Raw genomic sequence first — 15,235 nt, 5'->3', positions numbered from 1 at the left:
AAGAAAATGGATGTTTGCACATCACAAAAATGAAGCAAGGTAAAACTCCACAAATGATGTTGTCCAAGTTGCCTGTTTACCTGCAAACAAAGTACACAACATTTATGTATCCTCTTTAATTCTACATACATACTATTGACAACCAGTTCTCAAACTTCATGCTTAATGACCAGAGTACCAACAACTCCCATTCTATAGTTTACGTTGCAATGCAATTTTAGCATAATCTATAACCAACAAAAGACAGTCTACTCAAAACTTAAATCTAACATCATTGAAGTTGAGGACTTTACTATCAAAATGTTGTGTGAAAAAACCGAACACTTTGTGATCTTTAGTTAAGGATCTTTTTTACATAAATGTATGCCAGCAAGATATTTTTATGGGACTTTTTGGGTCTGTATCTATTGTTTCTTGTTTTCCGTCATAAAAATTTATCTACCAAAATACAGATAAGAGTTAACATGAGAAAACTCAAAATTTATTCACATGTGCCAAATGTAAATAAGTCTAGTTTTTCATTACTCAGGGGAATTCAAACTTACATAATACATTTGTACTCTGTTTACATGCTTCTGATACAGACTATAGTAGATTCACATCAACCGTGAATCTGATGTCTAGGCCAGCCCCTTATGACATTCCTGATTGGCCATTGATAAGCCAACCACAGAGCTGGAAACTCTCAGTCTCTCTCGAGAGTTCATGTAGGCAGCATGTATGTTTCACCTCAGGAATGGCGGAACATACATCCTGCCTATGTGAACTCTCTCAAGAGACTGAGAGTTTCCAGCTCTGTGATTGGCTTATCAACAGCCAATCAGGAGTGTCGTAAGGGACTGGCCTAGACATCAGATGCACGGTTAATGTGAATCTACTTTAGTACCTGTAATGTAACAGGCTTCACATTATAAGAATAGGAACATTCCCAAAGCCATGAAGTACCGTCTAATTTGAATCCAGTTAAATTTCAGCAACTAAAAATGAAAAAAGTGCGCATCGGGAGATCACTACGTAGTGTTGTTACACATCACAACCTAACCTATTTCAATACTTTTTGATATCGTAGCCATTGTTCGTCCTCAAAGGGATTACACTCTCATGGTCCCCCCACAGGTTCCATAAGACCGACCAACCAATTTTACATAGAATTCTCTTACAGTTGGTCTTGACCTGAACAGAAGCCATACATCTTAACCAAATGTCCTAGAGTACAATGCAGCTGCTGGTTAATAATAAAAATAAAAATAATAATAATAATAATAATAATAATAATAATAATAATAATAATAATAATAATAAAAAAGCAACCACCTTGCTGAAGTGAAAAGATACAAGTTACCTTCTGAGATTTTAGGATTGTGGAAAAACAAACTCTGTTCTGGCTTATTGTTTACGAATTCATCCCAAAAGTGTTTTTCTTTCATCACTTGGTTTTGTATATCTTGATACTATATTCGGTTTTTCCCATCTGTCCACCTGCCTTTGGTGCTTGCTCATGGTAACAATGCGTCCCGGGCTTTAAATAATTACGCTATGTGTAAGTTTTAGGTAAATAAAAGGATATCTAGGTGTACATTTGCAACCGAAAAGTGTTTTGATAATTTACTGTATGTGAATTACATCGTTAATATTCAAAATAGGATATTGTTGTTATTGTTAAATGTAAGCTGCCTTTTCGGAGTGGTGAATGGAACAGCTACACGCAGTGGCAGGAAAATTGGTTCTGTTGCTGTTCGCTACGGCAAGATGTCAACTTTATTGGACCACACCTACTCTGCTACTAAGCTACGTGTTACTTCATTACACGTAGGTATATCAGTATATACTTTTAATTTTTATAAAGTGCGTTTTAGCCAGATATGATATGACGTAACTTGGTTTAGCATCTATTTCATGGAATTTGCGTCTGGCTATTCCATTAACCACCCCAAAAAGGCAGCTTACATTGAACAGTAATAACAATATCCTATTTCAAATATTCAAATTCGCATACAGTAAATTATTAAAACACTTTTCAGTTGCAAATGTACACCCAGATATCCTTTTATTTACCTAAAACTTACACATAGCGTAACTATTTATAGCCCAGGACGCAGTGTTACCAAGCGCAAACACCACAGGCAGGCGGACAGATGGAAATAAAACGAGTACGTATAGTTTTGGTGACAATTGAAACCTGTTTTAGTATTTTTTATTTCCTTATTTTTTGAAGATATTTCTTTATATTTTTTGGATTTTTCATTATTTTTGAAAATAAATAGTAGTAAAATAGAGATTTACAATTTTATTTTGCATCACAAAAAACCCTATGTTAAAAATAAAATACAGCACAAATAAAAAGCTACTCAGATAAGTGGAAAGAGGTAAGAAGGAGGGGATGAAAATTACATGGAAAGAGATAAGACGTAGGGTATTTCTTGAAACGTTACGTTCTACATAATGTGTTCCTGAAGGTTTGGTCTACTATCCCTTTCAGACCCAATATGGCATTGTTTTTTGGGAATATCTTAAAGGCATTTAGTGGGACAGTGATGACATTCTAACATAATATTTACAACACCCTGCCATAATTTATAATGATACAAGAGCTAGTCAAATTAATATACTTTAGGAGATTACTCTTATGATTTTAAGTTGTAGTAAGTCAGAACCCAAACACCTGAGCATAGGTTTGGATAAGTCGACTTACCGCCCTCCCCTTCGTCAGTTCCCTCCTTCCCCAACCAAGCTCCCACCATTCCCCTTGCAAACCCATCCTTCTATCACACCTCTCCTCCTCCCGCTCCCTCTTCTTCCCCCTCCAACTCTCCCACACCCTTATACACCATACATTATTACAGGCAGTCCCCGGGTTACAACGGGGGTTCCGTTCTTGAGACATGTCGTAAGCCGAAAATCGTCGTAAGCCGGAACAACGTCAAAAATCTTAAGAAAACCTTACTTTTAATACTTTGAGTGCATTGAAAACTATGTAAACTGCATTCTTATGGCATTTTTCATTAAAAAAAAAAAAAAACCCTTCAAATATTGATTATTTTGCATTTTTGGTGTCATATTTCATCTGCCAGATGAGCGGTGCAGGTGTCGTAACCCTGGAACATGCGTCGTAACCTCGGAACGTCGTAAGCCGAGACCGTCGTAACCTGGGGACTGCCTGTATAGCACAGGACTTTGCTACATTATAACTCAAATATGCATTTCCCAACAATTGAGTCGAGTGGTTTTTGCTAATGAGCACCATTATGATGTTCAACCTCATTCTACTCTATTGCCTAAGAATTGTCATAGGAAATTATATCTTTTATTAATCTTAGATTGTAAGTATGTTTGGTCATTTTCTGTAACTGTTGTTCGATTGTTCATATAATGTGAAGAGATAGATTGGGCAATGGGCGTAATTATTCGACAATTAGATGGTGTCTGTAAAATTGCAAAATAATTAATATTAGTTATAGAATTAATAGATAATGATACAGACAAGAATTCATATATTTAATTTTAATCATCATCGATGTCGAGGAATAGCTCATCCCATGGTCGCAGTCAGAAGCAATAATGATGGGTTCCACACTCTCACGGATACTGTCAAGAGGACCAATAATCCTCCTCAAAGTTCATGGCTTGCTGAATGGCACCTTCCCGAATACAAAGAAGATTAAGAGCAAAAACCAATTACTTAGGAACAATTGAGTTTGATGAAAGTTATCATGATATTAATATCACTACACAATTTCACTAAAAATTGTCATTGATGTGAAATTTGTTGCATAAAGCTATACGTAAACATTAAAAGTGTTATGGTTAATAATTACCTGCTAAGACTTATTTTCAGTGCACCAGCTTTCCTCTCTTGGTTGAACATATTTAAAAATCGGAGTGCAATTACATGTTTACACCCATTTGCACCTCTAAGCAAATTGGCCATGGGCAGTGTGTGTGTAGCAAACCATCAGTACCCAGCGACAAACCACTTTCTGAGATAGTATATCAGTGAACATTTATAGTAGACTGCTCAAATACTGTACTATTCAAAACTGCCAACTGAGCAAAAACAGTCATGTCCATTAACTATCGATTCATTACTAGTACATCCAACATTTCTATTCTTAAACTATTACACTAAATTACAATAGAATAACTATATGTATGATTTTAAATCTCCCTGTATGCAATCTAGAGAGAGAGAGAAAGGGATGGGAGAATTGGAGGGGGAAGAGGATGAGTGGGAGGAGATAGAGCTGTGATAGAAGAATGGGTTTGCAAGGGGGATGGTGGGAGCTTGTTGGTGGGAAAAGGAGGGAACTGATGACGGGGAGGGAGGTAAGTCGACTTATCTGAACCTGAGCTCATGTGTTTGTGTTCTGACTGAATACAACTTAAATTTGACTAACTCCTACAACATTAAAAACTACAGCGGGGTGTTATAAAGTGTTAAAACGTCATCACTGTCTGACTAAAAGGGCTTCAAGATATTCCCGAAAAATGATGTCACATCAGGTCTGAAATGGATAGTAATTGTATATACTAACCTGTCTTTCACCAAAATCTGAACAGTCTGTTATTTCACACTGTCCAGTCTTTGTCCAACCTAAAAAATAAGCAGATTACATAATGTGCCTTCATGCAGACACAGCATCATTCCTGTTTGTCAATGTCAAGGCTTAAACTTGCAATAAGATGTCTTTACAATGTTATACAAGGTACACTTGTCTTCCTATATTAATAGGATTGCTAGTGCTAGCAGTGAGGGTTCCCCTAGCATTAAAAATATGGCATATAAAAAAATGAAGAGAATGCATATGGCATACACTTGCTAAACAGTGGGAAGGTGACAACATTCACTGTAAAATCAATTACTCTATCATAAATACAAAAGTGCAAAAGCAATCATACAACAAGATCCAAGAAATAAGTATCTCATGCCATGTGATGCACAATCATGGCTGAAAACATTTCAACAAATAAAAAATCCTAATTAATTTTGAAAAAAACATGAATAACACTAATGATACAAGCAAAGCACATGCACCTCTTATGGATCATGAAAAGGTAACAAGACTTCTTACTAAGAAAGCCCCTCTAATTAGTCATGAAATTACATTGCCCTCTTTTTTTTATATGAGAAAATTAAATACTGCAGGCAAGTGCAATTTCTTGCAATGGCCACCACCTCCTGGCACGCACAGTACACAATGACTGTTGCAACTAGTAGTTTAGCACATTCTTATTCCAAACTATTTAGATACTAGTAGTTGTCTTCCTTAATGTAGGGATAACAGTGGGAAAGAAGAGTTGCCTTCCTGACAAGTCTGATAGGCTCACAATACACAAAATGAATTCCTTTAGTAATATGACTAATCAGTATTATCAGATATCAAATTCCTGGAAAAGCACACAACAAAGGGCAACACTATACTGAGTATTCAAATAAGACTACTACTTTTGCAAAGGCTCAATTTTGATAAAAAAAAGATTTACACTAACTTATTGTAAATTTCTGTTCTCATATGCAATTTTCCATTGACAAACACATAATTAGTCAAATCATTATATCCTCTGTATAAATGTATAAATAAAAAATCACAGTTCCCACACGCATTATGGCCTAAAAACAATTTTTTCACTGTCCTCATGAATTGCAATATCAATACTACTAAAAGTAGTTCGAAAAATTCATGACTATCAAGTATAATAGGGGAGGTTATACTTCTTCCCAATATGAAATACTATAAAGAATATTTGACCATTCATTATATTTTGTAAAATTGTAAATGTGAAAAATATTAGTAGGTACATTCATCGTAATTTCCAATAAAAAAGATATAGTACTAATACAGACGAAATGTAAAACTACTATTCTCATTTAAATACACTTTCCATTTTTGCACACAACCAGGTTTCCAAATTTGTTTAGAGCCTCATTCTAATACTGATATTTGTCTATTAATGCATGACGAGAGTAAACTTTTCTCCTAATAGGGCACTGACCTATCAATGAAAAAACAGATATATTTTGGAAACAAGAATAAACAGAACAGGAAAGTACAATAATAATCTGGTTGCAAAGCAAAAATAATGGTAGTGTAAGTCTGAAAAATTTTGATCACAAAGTAAAATGAAGTGTCACAGCCTTTAAAGACAAAGATGGCAATTTTAAGGAGCAGTTAACCTTTAGCTAAAGACCTGGAGTACTTTGTCAATATGGATGAGGTAATCAGCAAGGGAATACTATCGCAAAATTGCTAACCAGGAGTAACCCAGTTACAAAAAATAATTTAAGCATATACGACTTTATGTACCAAATTACTGCTTCAAATAAATTCTATCCGTAATAAATTTAAAATTTTACAGATTCAGACAGAATTTTTGAGAGAATTGTGTCCAATACTTGTTATTTACTGCCAACTGGAATTTGGGCATTTACACAAATATATTTGATTATTAATAGTATTGAACTAATTTTCTACATACAAAACCTGGACCATTATATATAACCATTATATAACTATTAAATTAGTGTGTCCAATTTCCCAATAGGATTACATATAAATTTTTTTTCATCGCACTGGAAGTGCTGTAGCAGGATGAAAACCCGTAGGAAAGCCCATAAGTCTAACCCCAAAGGAGCATTAAATGACATCAAACTGATGATAAAGACAATTATTTTCCCACCCTTCTACCAACTGGCAGTTACACTTAGTCACTTCTGTCTGTTACCTTCTTACACAGCAAAAAAAATTTTTTCCTTTTAATTTTGCATCCCAATTATCTTCCTTTTCCTTTCCTTCATCAACAATTAAGATCACAAGGTCAAGCTTATCTGCTTTTCATTGTCTTGAAGCACTGTTACTCACAACGAATGCCTGTCTTAAACAAAATTTGTTTAACTTTTCTCCTCTCATTTCCATACTATTATTCCAAAAATTTCATCTCTCTTCCTTCACATCTACAAAATTAAAATCTTCCACCACTACAACTTAGCATTTCTGACCCCATATCCTATTAGAACAGTATTTCTTCAGTTTTTACAAAGTATACCTCATTTACTTCCAAGTGGTCACTAGAGTGAAAAAACATCTGGATTGCTAGTGTATCCACAATTTCACCTTCAAGTCAGGGCCACAAAACTCTGTTCATAACATATTCAATCTCGAATAGGGTTTTTTGCATTGACTTAAATAGAAACAAATCTCCTTCCAGTACTAACACACTCAAGTATATCTATCTACCCACTTTCTATCATAAATGTTACTCATAAAAGATTCATCAATATTCAGTCTCATCATCTTATAGTTTCTCTAGTAGAGAAAATATACAATTACACCAGTTTTTCTGCTAAAGAAAACATAAAACAACACATCTCCATCAATGAATCAATAAAACTACTATATCTCTTTACCTCAAAACTGACAGTTCTCTTACATCAGTCACTATCAAACTCCATCCCTTCTAACTTTTCATACTAGGAAAAAATATGAAAGCAAAGCTGTTATAAAACTGAGAATGAAACCTAGCCTATTAGCACCTCCAGAAAGCAGAAAAAACATCTTCAGGACACCCTTTACAAGAATCAGAGCTACTATTTCTAAGGGATAAAGCTCTTCCTTCATAAATGGTGGACATTTAAGTGAAACAGCCCTCAAAAGAAAGATGTACAAATGACTAGCAGTATAAGTGTTTGGAATCATCACTTGATAGATTTCCTTGTTGACTGCTACCTCTAATGACAGTCTATTCACTTTACCCCTGTATAGCTATTTACAGGTAAAAATCATAATGCATATGTACAGCATATGTACTGAAGCCCTGTCTTGTACCATCTGGAATGCTCTGTCCAACTAAACCACCAAATAGTACTGTATATGTTATCATTTCATAATCATCATTCAGATATATAAAAGCATACAAACAAACTGTATGGTACTGCAAAGTAACATTATCATTCTCTTGGGAAAGTTAAAAGGAAACTGAACGATCCTTTCACAGCACAACCAACCGGCATCCACCCCTCCATCCCATAATCACACTGTGTCCACATAGACCGCCAGCTTACATTAGTGTAGCCAACTGCTTTTCAGTTACCCAGTACTATTATTTTTCAATACCAGAATCAACAACTGGAAATCAACTGGTCTATCACCTAATTTTGTTTTAAATATTACAACTGCAATTGAAAATTCATTAACATTTTGTAGCTGGACTCATCATCAGGGCATCCTTATAATGAACTCAGGTTTATCAGCATTTTGTACTTAAATTCATTATCAGGACATCCTTTTAATGAACTCCAAGTTACTAATCTTTGTGAATCAATGGATATCCACTGGATCTGGTCTTGGACCATCCATTGCATCCAGATTCCACATGCAGGCACCATAAGCTTCTTTTCCCACAAAGCCAGTGAAATTGTAATCATCTTTTAGATTCTTACAAATTATCCCACATGTATATGCAAAACAGACTTACAAATGGACAAAATAAAAACTAAGAGTGCAGAAGCCCTAAAGGTGTGGCAAATATTCATGCTAATTTTAATTTATGAAGCCATTTCTTACAACCACTGTCCACAAGTTGACGTATCTGTACAAAAAAAAGGAAACACAAGAATAGAGTGAACCATTAGTTCCCTCAAGTTCTGCAAATAACAGTTTATTAAAGGAAGCTGCATAAAGCTTTCAAAGTCTTAGAGGGGATTCTTATAGCTTATACATACATTGTGTAGGAACACCTTTTTGCATTTCACCAGGCCTGTGGAATGAATAAAATACACTTGGCTTAAATACGTGTCATGACTTATTTTGAAAGTATCAATCTTTCAGCAGAGCTTTTGAACTAAATACCATATGAAATTAATCTTAAAGTCTCATCAAAACAAAGAAATGTGAATCATTGAGCCAATATTATGCCAAAAATTTACAAACTACGTACTATAAAAAGGTTACAGAAGAATTCTTACTTAAAACACAATATGACCTATCATACAGTCCTTAACTTCAGGTTTTTATAAATTATAAGACAGAAAGAGCTACTGTCACTACAAAATACCAGTAAATTGTGCAAAATAATACCAATGACACCAAAGGCAATACGTAATACAAGATAGTACAACACTACAATTTTCTATCTTCTAATTTTAAAATCCTCTATTTAAAAATTCAGCAAAAAGCAATGTAAAAATTATGGTAGGCTTGGTGAAGATTTATGGTAATCTACCTTGATAAAGCAGTAACTGCACAGTCTACATATGGTAACCATCAAGTAAATAACCCCATATAGTATACAATGGAGTAATTACAAAATTAAAGGTTTATCTGCATTCCACTAATTCAAGTTTGGTTCCTGGAAATTTGTTTTTTTATTCATTTTTCTGATATACTAAAAAGGCAACTGTTATATATATTACAGTGAATGGGATATCACTATTACCATTTTTCGATTTTCTTATTACGGTCATTCTTTTCAGAATCTTCTATAACCAAGCATAGCAGTGACATCTACCAATTAGAAAAATAAATTAATTTACCTAAAAATACTAATAATAATAATAATATTGCTGACAGAGTATGTGTAAAAATGTCACAAATAATAATAACCATACTGCAGAGATAATAGGGTAAGAGTTGTAGAATTGACAAACTCATATTTGATATAAGACCTGTAAAGACCCCTTGAAAAAAAAAAAAAACCAAGGCTGTTAAAATCATTCGTCTGCAGAGTTTCAATAAGTACACAGAATGAGGAATAAGCTACATGAAATGTTGTGGAAGAAAGGCTACCATACATTAAATTTCTTGCATCAAATCTTGATTAAAAGACTCAACAATAAAGACATCTATGGATGACCAAGGATAAGCTGACTTAGATAAGAACAGCAAGAGCTAGACGACAAAAGGGTCTTAACACACCCAAAATGAGTATGCTACATATACTACTACTACTTTAGGTAAATGGTCCAGTATATGTCCAAGAATTAATGTGCATCTGGTACAGCTTTTGTGATTGTAATATAAAGTGGCAATGAGTTTGAGAAAGATTATCTACAAAAGAAGGTTTATCCTTCACTAAACTGTATGAGACTGAAACGGCAAAGAGTGTTGTCTAGTTTTTTCTAATGCCACCAACTCTTGAAGCAAAACCTTATTAATAAACAGCAAACAATAATGCTGATAAAAAACAATATAAACACAATACATTGTGCAATAAAAAAAGTACTCCTGCCAAGTCACTACACTCTTTGAACAATTCATGAAGGCTATACAAACCAACAAAACACAAGTGGAAACATCATACATAAATATGTATGTATTGACATACAAGAAGTACAACCAACCACTGGTTTTCATAAACAGTCACCCAAGATATTACAGTTCATATACTAAAAACGTGCCAACAATATTAATCTTGATACCATTTAGTCCAATTACTATACTAGACTCTATAATTGGTACTTGCTTGCATTTTGTAGTAACACAAGTATACCAGTACACATACCAATAATTTAAAAGAATTAACATGACTGGACTACTCCTTGCAATAGTATTCAAGACCTGTTAAAAATTAATTGCGATGGCTGACACAGCTCCCACAGCATGAATTCTAAACAAATGATAACTGCAAAAATCTTCAAACAGCATACTGCATGCCTAAAATTATTCAAACAGCAAATTGCATGTCTAGAATTAATCATACACTGACTGCTTAAGGGGATGGAATTTTTTTATTGCTTGTTGATTGGCTATTTTTCATGGTATAATAATTTCTCACGGAATTTAAAATATGTTAAAAACTAAATAACAAAAATTAACATGTTGAAGTTAACCAAAAATTTTCTACAGACATTATTTACAGTCATCAGAATTTCAAGCCATGACATTTACATAACTTCAAAGTGGGGTCTACCAATGTATATAAAGAGCCCTGTGAATTCATTAATATCTGCAGTATCTCCAGACATAAAAACAATATGCCTTTTCAGTAAAAAAAATAATGAGCTTTAAACAAGTTTTATTTGAAATACATTTATGAATACTGCCAGCTAAAGCTAAATGTCAAACTTGAGGGCTTCACTGGGTAGGCTATGTTTTGTCAAAAATTCATAATTTAGCAAATGTCTAACTGCACTGCAAATTAGGCTACCTCCCATTTTCCCCACCAAAGTCACAAAAATCTTCTTACATTGCTCATACGTATTTCTAAAATCTCTTGCATAGTACCTAAAGTTATTACAAAAATATATTAACAAGAAAAGATAGTCCTGGCCTACCTAGGCTGTTTTAGAAACTGCAGCATCACATTATGTATGGACATGACAGGCCTGCAGTAAATTCCCATTCTATCTCAAAATCTTAAGTACATAACAGTTCTCTCTCTCTTTCTCTCTCAATTACCAGTAATATACCAAATTTGTAACTAATTTGTATTTTTCATAACTAACAAACCTGAGGTCTTAACATTAGGATTTACTAGCGCCAAGCTGGAAACCGGTAGAATTAAAATTACATTTGTGAGATCCAGGGACTATTGGCATCTATACCAGGTCACGGGGCACGTATACCCAGAATGCCCTCGGCATCCTGTGACCTACCAGTTATATTCCTACCGCCTTTAAGATAAGACGTGTTTACTGTCAATCTGATTTAAAGCCGGTTTTCAGTTTGCCCGTTTTTTATCATCAAAATATCTCTCATTCTTTATTAATGACAATTCTGTATAACTCCCTCAATCTTGGTCTATTTGAAGATTAGTTTGTAGAACTTGAAAAACTTTTCTTACCAAGCATTTCACTTTACTTCCCCTTGGGAGGCAGTTCAAAATATGGACTTCCCTCCAAACACACCATAGAAATACAAGCATTACCCCTTCCTCATTCCCAACTCCCAGTACATCAATAAACCAATTAGCAAACAATTTGCACAGGAAGTCAGTCAGAATATTACAGAACTGAGTACACTTGCCTTGTTGAGCAAAGGTTACTAAAGCAAGAACCTTACCACTAGTGTTTGTTCTTCATTTGACATCTAATGTCATCCACAAAGTATACAATTTCAACTGAAGTTCCAGTTCCGGGTAATTAAATGCAGCTACCATTTTACACTGAAAAAGTGTAATGACAAGTCCTGGTATGGGTAAGTTCAACTCTGTCATCAAATCAATGGGCATTTGGCAGTCATACACCATGTTACTTGCTTCTTTCAACTTCTAAGAATACCAATGCAATGTCTAAAGGTCAGGGTTAGTACACATTATTAGGCAAATGTCAGACAACTGTGTAGACAAAGCAAAACCAAAATTAACATAATGTCTAGAAAATGGATACATATACAGTACAGTTGCTCACATACAATGCTAAAAGAGAAAAAGTACCGTACTATATCATAACCCTAGATACACAAAGCATTTACTCTGAATAATGCTGGCTACTGGTGAATAAGGTTCCAGTGCACTGGCATGATATAATTTACTAATGCAGCATAACTGTTTAAAATCTTTAGGGCTTCATAAGGGCATTTAAAATCTTTAGGGCTACACAAGGGTAAGCTACAAATATAAATGGGACAGCATTATAACAGGTGGTTTTAACTGATAAACTTCATGTTGGTCAAGTTTGTATTGCCTAAATAACCTATCAGAACTGGCTAGCTTGACACTGGAGAATTATTGCATCACAAAGTCTTCTGACTAGAATAACCCTACAATAGTTTTATCTACTATGCAGTTTGCTGTAAAACAAGCATTGGGTCTCCCAAGCATTACCTAGGCTATATGTTAGCTTCAAATGCGCCTAACCCAATAAGGTCTTGAAATACCTTTGTCATAGGCAAGTACATGGCATGTCCAGCTTGTATAGTATATTGCCAATGAGGGTGGCCTAAATACCCAATGTTCTATGCCTACAGGGACCTCCAGAAGCAGCAAGCCAATATGATTAAATTTAAATTTTAACTACTAAATATTTTGATGCAAACACGAATCTAGAGCATAAGAGCATTTGAATTTCCATATACTACAAGTTTTAAGAAATAATTTCATGCAAGTAATAACACCGAGGACATTAGCCCAATTTAAACAATATTGCCTGACCCACACTAGGTAAACCTGGAGGTCGACTAAGCCTAACATCAATGCAACGAATTTCTACCACCTTCAAGCAGATACTCCGATTAAACGAGGTAAAATTAATTCATCCAACATGTGAAAGCATCTATCACATCCTCCTCCTCCATCGCCTTCTACAGGTTGTTGCAAAACAACGCATTTTGCAAAGGAATCTCCTAACGAATGCCTTCAGCTTGGCAACAAAACCTCCTCCTGATGTTCAAGGGCGAATGCCGCCGCAAAGTCAACGATAATTCAAGCATTCTTTCCACAAAGCGAGGAACAGCACGTGAGAACGAACAAGCATCACAACATAACAAAGACGGTCAGAAGTTAGGTCGAATTATTCGTGGTCGTTCAACAGTTTGTACGACTTTGCATGGGTCGTCATCACCATCACCAAGCAACAGCTGGAGTCGAGTGACATTAGTCCAGGGAGAACACTTAAAAATGCACGTTATAACTTCACCCAGAGTGCAATTACCTATAAAGTACGAGTGAGAAATAAAAATCTTTCCGTGGACGACTATAATCATAGGAAAATGCGAAATACTCTCAGGATTTCCAGGTGAAATCAGCGGAATAAGTCAAGCGTCCGCGAAGAGATCTCAGGTCGCGGCCATGGAACGAATTTTCACAACATTTCCACCGGACTGTCAGCGCTGACCGTGAAGCTGACCAGACCATAGACATTAGGTGTAGCTTTTAACTTACCAATTCTTCCTCAGGGTAAAGATTTGCTGCCATTTTGGTACATCCTGTCTATGAGAGGAAGTTCACCTAACAGCTGAGCATCGCCATTACACTGAGCTGTTAAGTGAGACGATTCTTAGAGAACGACCCTAAAGAAGCTGTAAAGGAAGCCGACGCCATGAAAAATAAAGGCAACGAATACGCCTAAAACTTTTATTCTAATTTTTTAAATTATGGCATTTCAAAGTACAGAAATATACAAATAAATTTACCGTATATGACTTTACTAGCAGGGATCGTGTCAAAATACGTAATCAATTCCCGCCGAAGATTTAGCATTTTGGCAAAGCCGCAAGCACCATCTGTTGGTCATGGCTGTAACTATCCATGTTGATTGCAGACTGGATAGTCTGGAGTCTGGGGCACCGCCGTGCGCTATCACTGAAAATAAATTAAACTCAACCAACGTGTTATCTTTCATTCAGTTACTTGTACGGTATCTTCTCTCCTAGAATATGCATATAATATTCTGTGGGTGGTACTGACTTTTCTTTTTCTTGAAGCATCCCGAATTACTGGATATAGCTCCTTGGAGATTGTATATATTATATATAATTATATGTACACACACACACACACACACACACACACACACACACACACATATATATATATATATATATATATATATATATATATATATATATATATATATATGTGTGTGTGTGTGTGTGTGTGTGTGTGTGTGTGTGTGTGTGTTTGTGTGTGCGTGTGTGTGTGTGATATATATATATATATATATATAGATATATATATATATATATATATATATATATATATTGATGAAGCAACATCACATTTATTCAAAGTAATTAGACAACTCACCGCATGTACTACACAATAACACGTGGTGGGGAAGCAGTCAAAAGCGATTTGCAATCATACAAAATTATACATAAGATCGGTAGTGAGTTAAAGCCCTTATTTGGCCGCTCAACCTTCATGGCCACGGGCGGTCACAACAATTTTGAATGCTTTGAACCCTATTAAAGCAGTAGTGCAAAAAAAAAAAAAAATAAAATCATTCAAAAGTTATTTTTTCATCTCCAAGGCCGATATTACCACCTACTATTTGGTAAAATACTCGATTTCAGCAAGGATACAAATATAAGTAACTCGTGGCAACTATAGCAGTATAAACATTATCTAAGTAAGATATTGTAATATAATCAGTTCTTTTATAATAATTTAATTCTAGGTAAGTGAGTTGTTCTATAAAACAATTAGAAAGACATCTACCCATCCATTCATGCAGTAGTAATCCCACGATCACTCTTGACTACAACAGATTGCTTCCAGTGGATTCTTAGTCTGTTTTTTTTTTTATATATATATAAGAATATTGATGGGATTCAAACTGTTCTTACATATTCTCTCTCAAACA

The 15,235-nt window shown here is 34.8% G+C and overlaps 1 protein-coding gene across 1 annotated transcript in view; it reads right to left on the bottom strand.

The window, feature by feature from the left end:
• Nucleotides 1-13,897, bottom strand: part of LOC135206710 (tyrosine-protein phosphatase non-receptor type 9-like) — a 224,650-nt gene extending 210,753 nt beyond the window's left edge. The window contains exons 1-2 of the mRNA XM_064238160.1: nucleotides 13,813-13,897; nucleotides 8,717-8,751 (exon numbers count right to left, since the gene is read on the bottom strand). Coding sequence (XP_064094230.1) covers nucleotides 8,717-8,741 — 25 coding nt within the window. The 5' untranslated portion in view covers nucleotides 8,742-8,751; nucleotides 13,813-13,897. The remainder of the gene's footprint in view (nucleotides 1-8,716; nucleotides 8,752-13,812) is intronic.
• Between the last annotated feature and the right edge of the window lie 1,338 nt (nucleotides 13,898-15,235).

This window comes from Macrobrachium nipponense, chromosome 31, assembly GCF_015104395.2.
Source record: "Macrobrachium nipponense isolate FS-2020 chromosome 31, ASM1510439v2, whole genome shotgun sequence".
NCBI classification, from domain to species: Eukaryota; Metazoa; Arthropoda; class Malacostraca; order Decapoda; family Palaemonidae; genus Macrobrachium; species Macrobrachium nipponense.
Note: the sequence above shows the minus strand (reverse complement) of the source record. Positions and strands in the feature narration are given on the sequence as shown.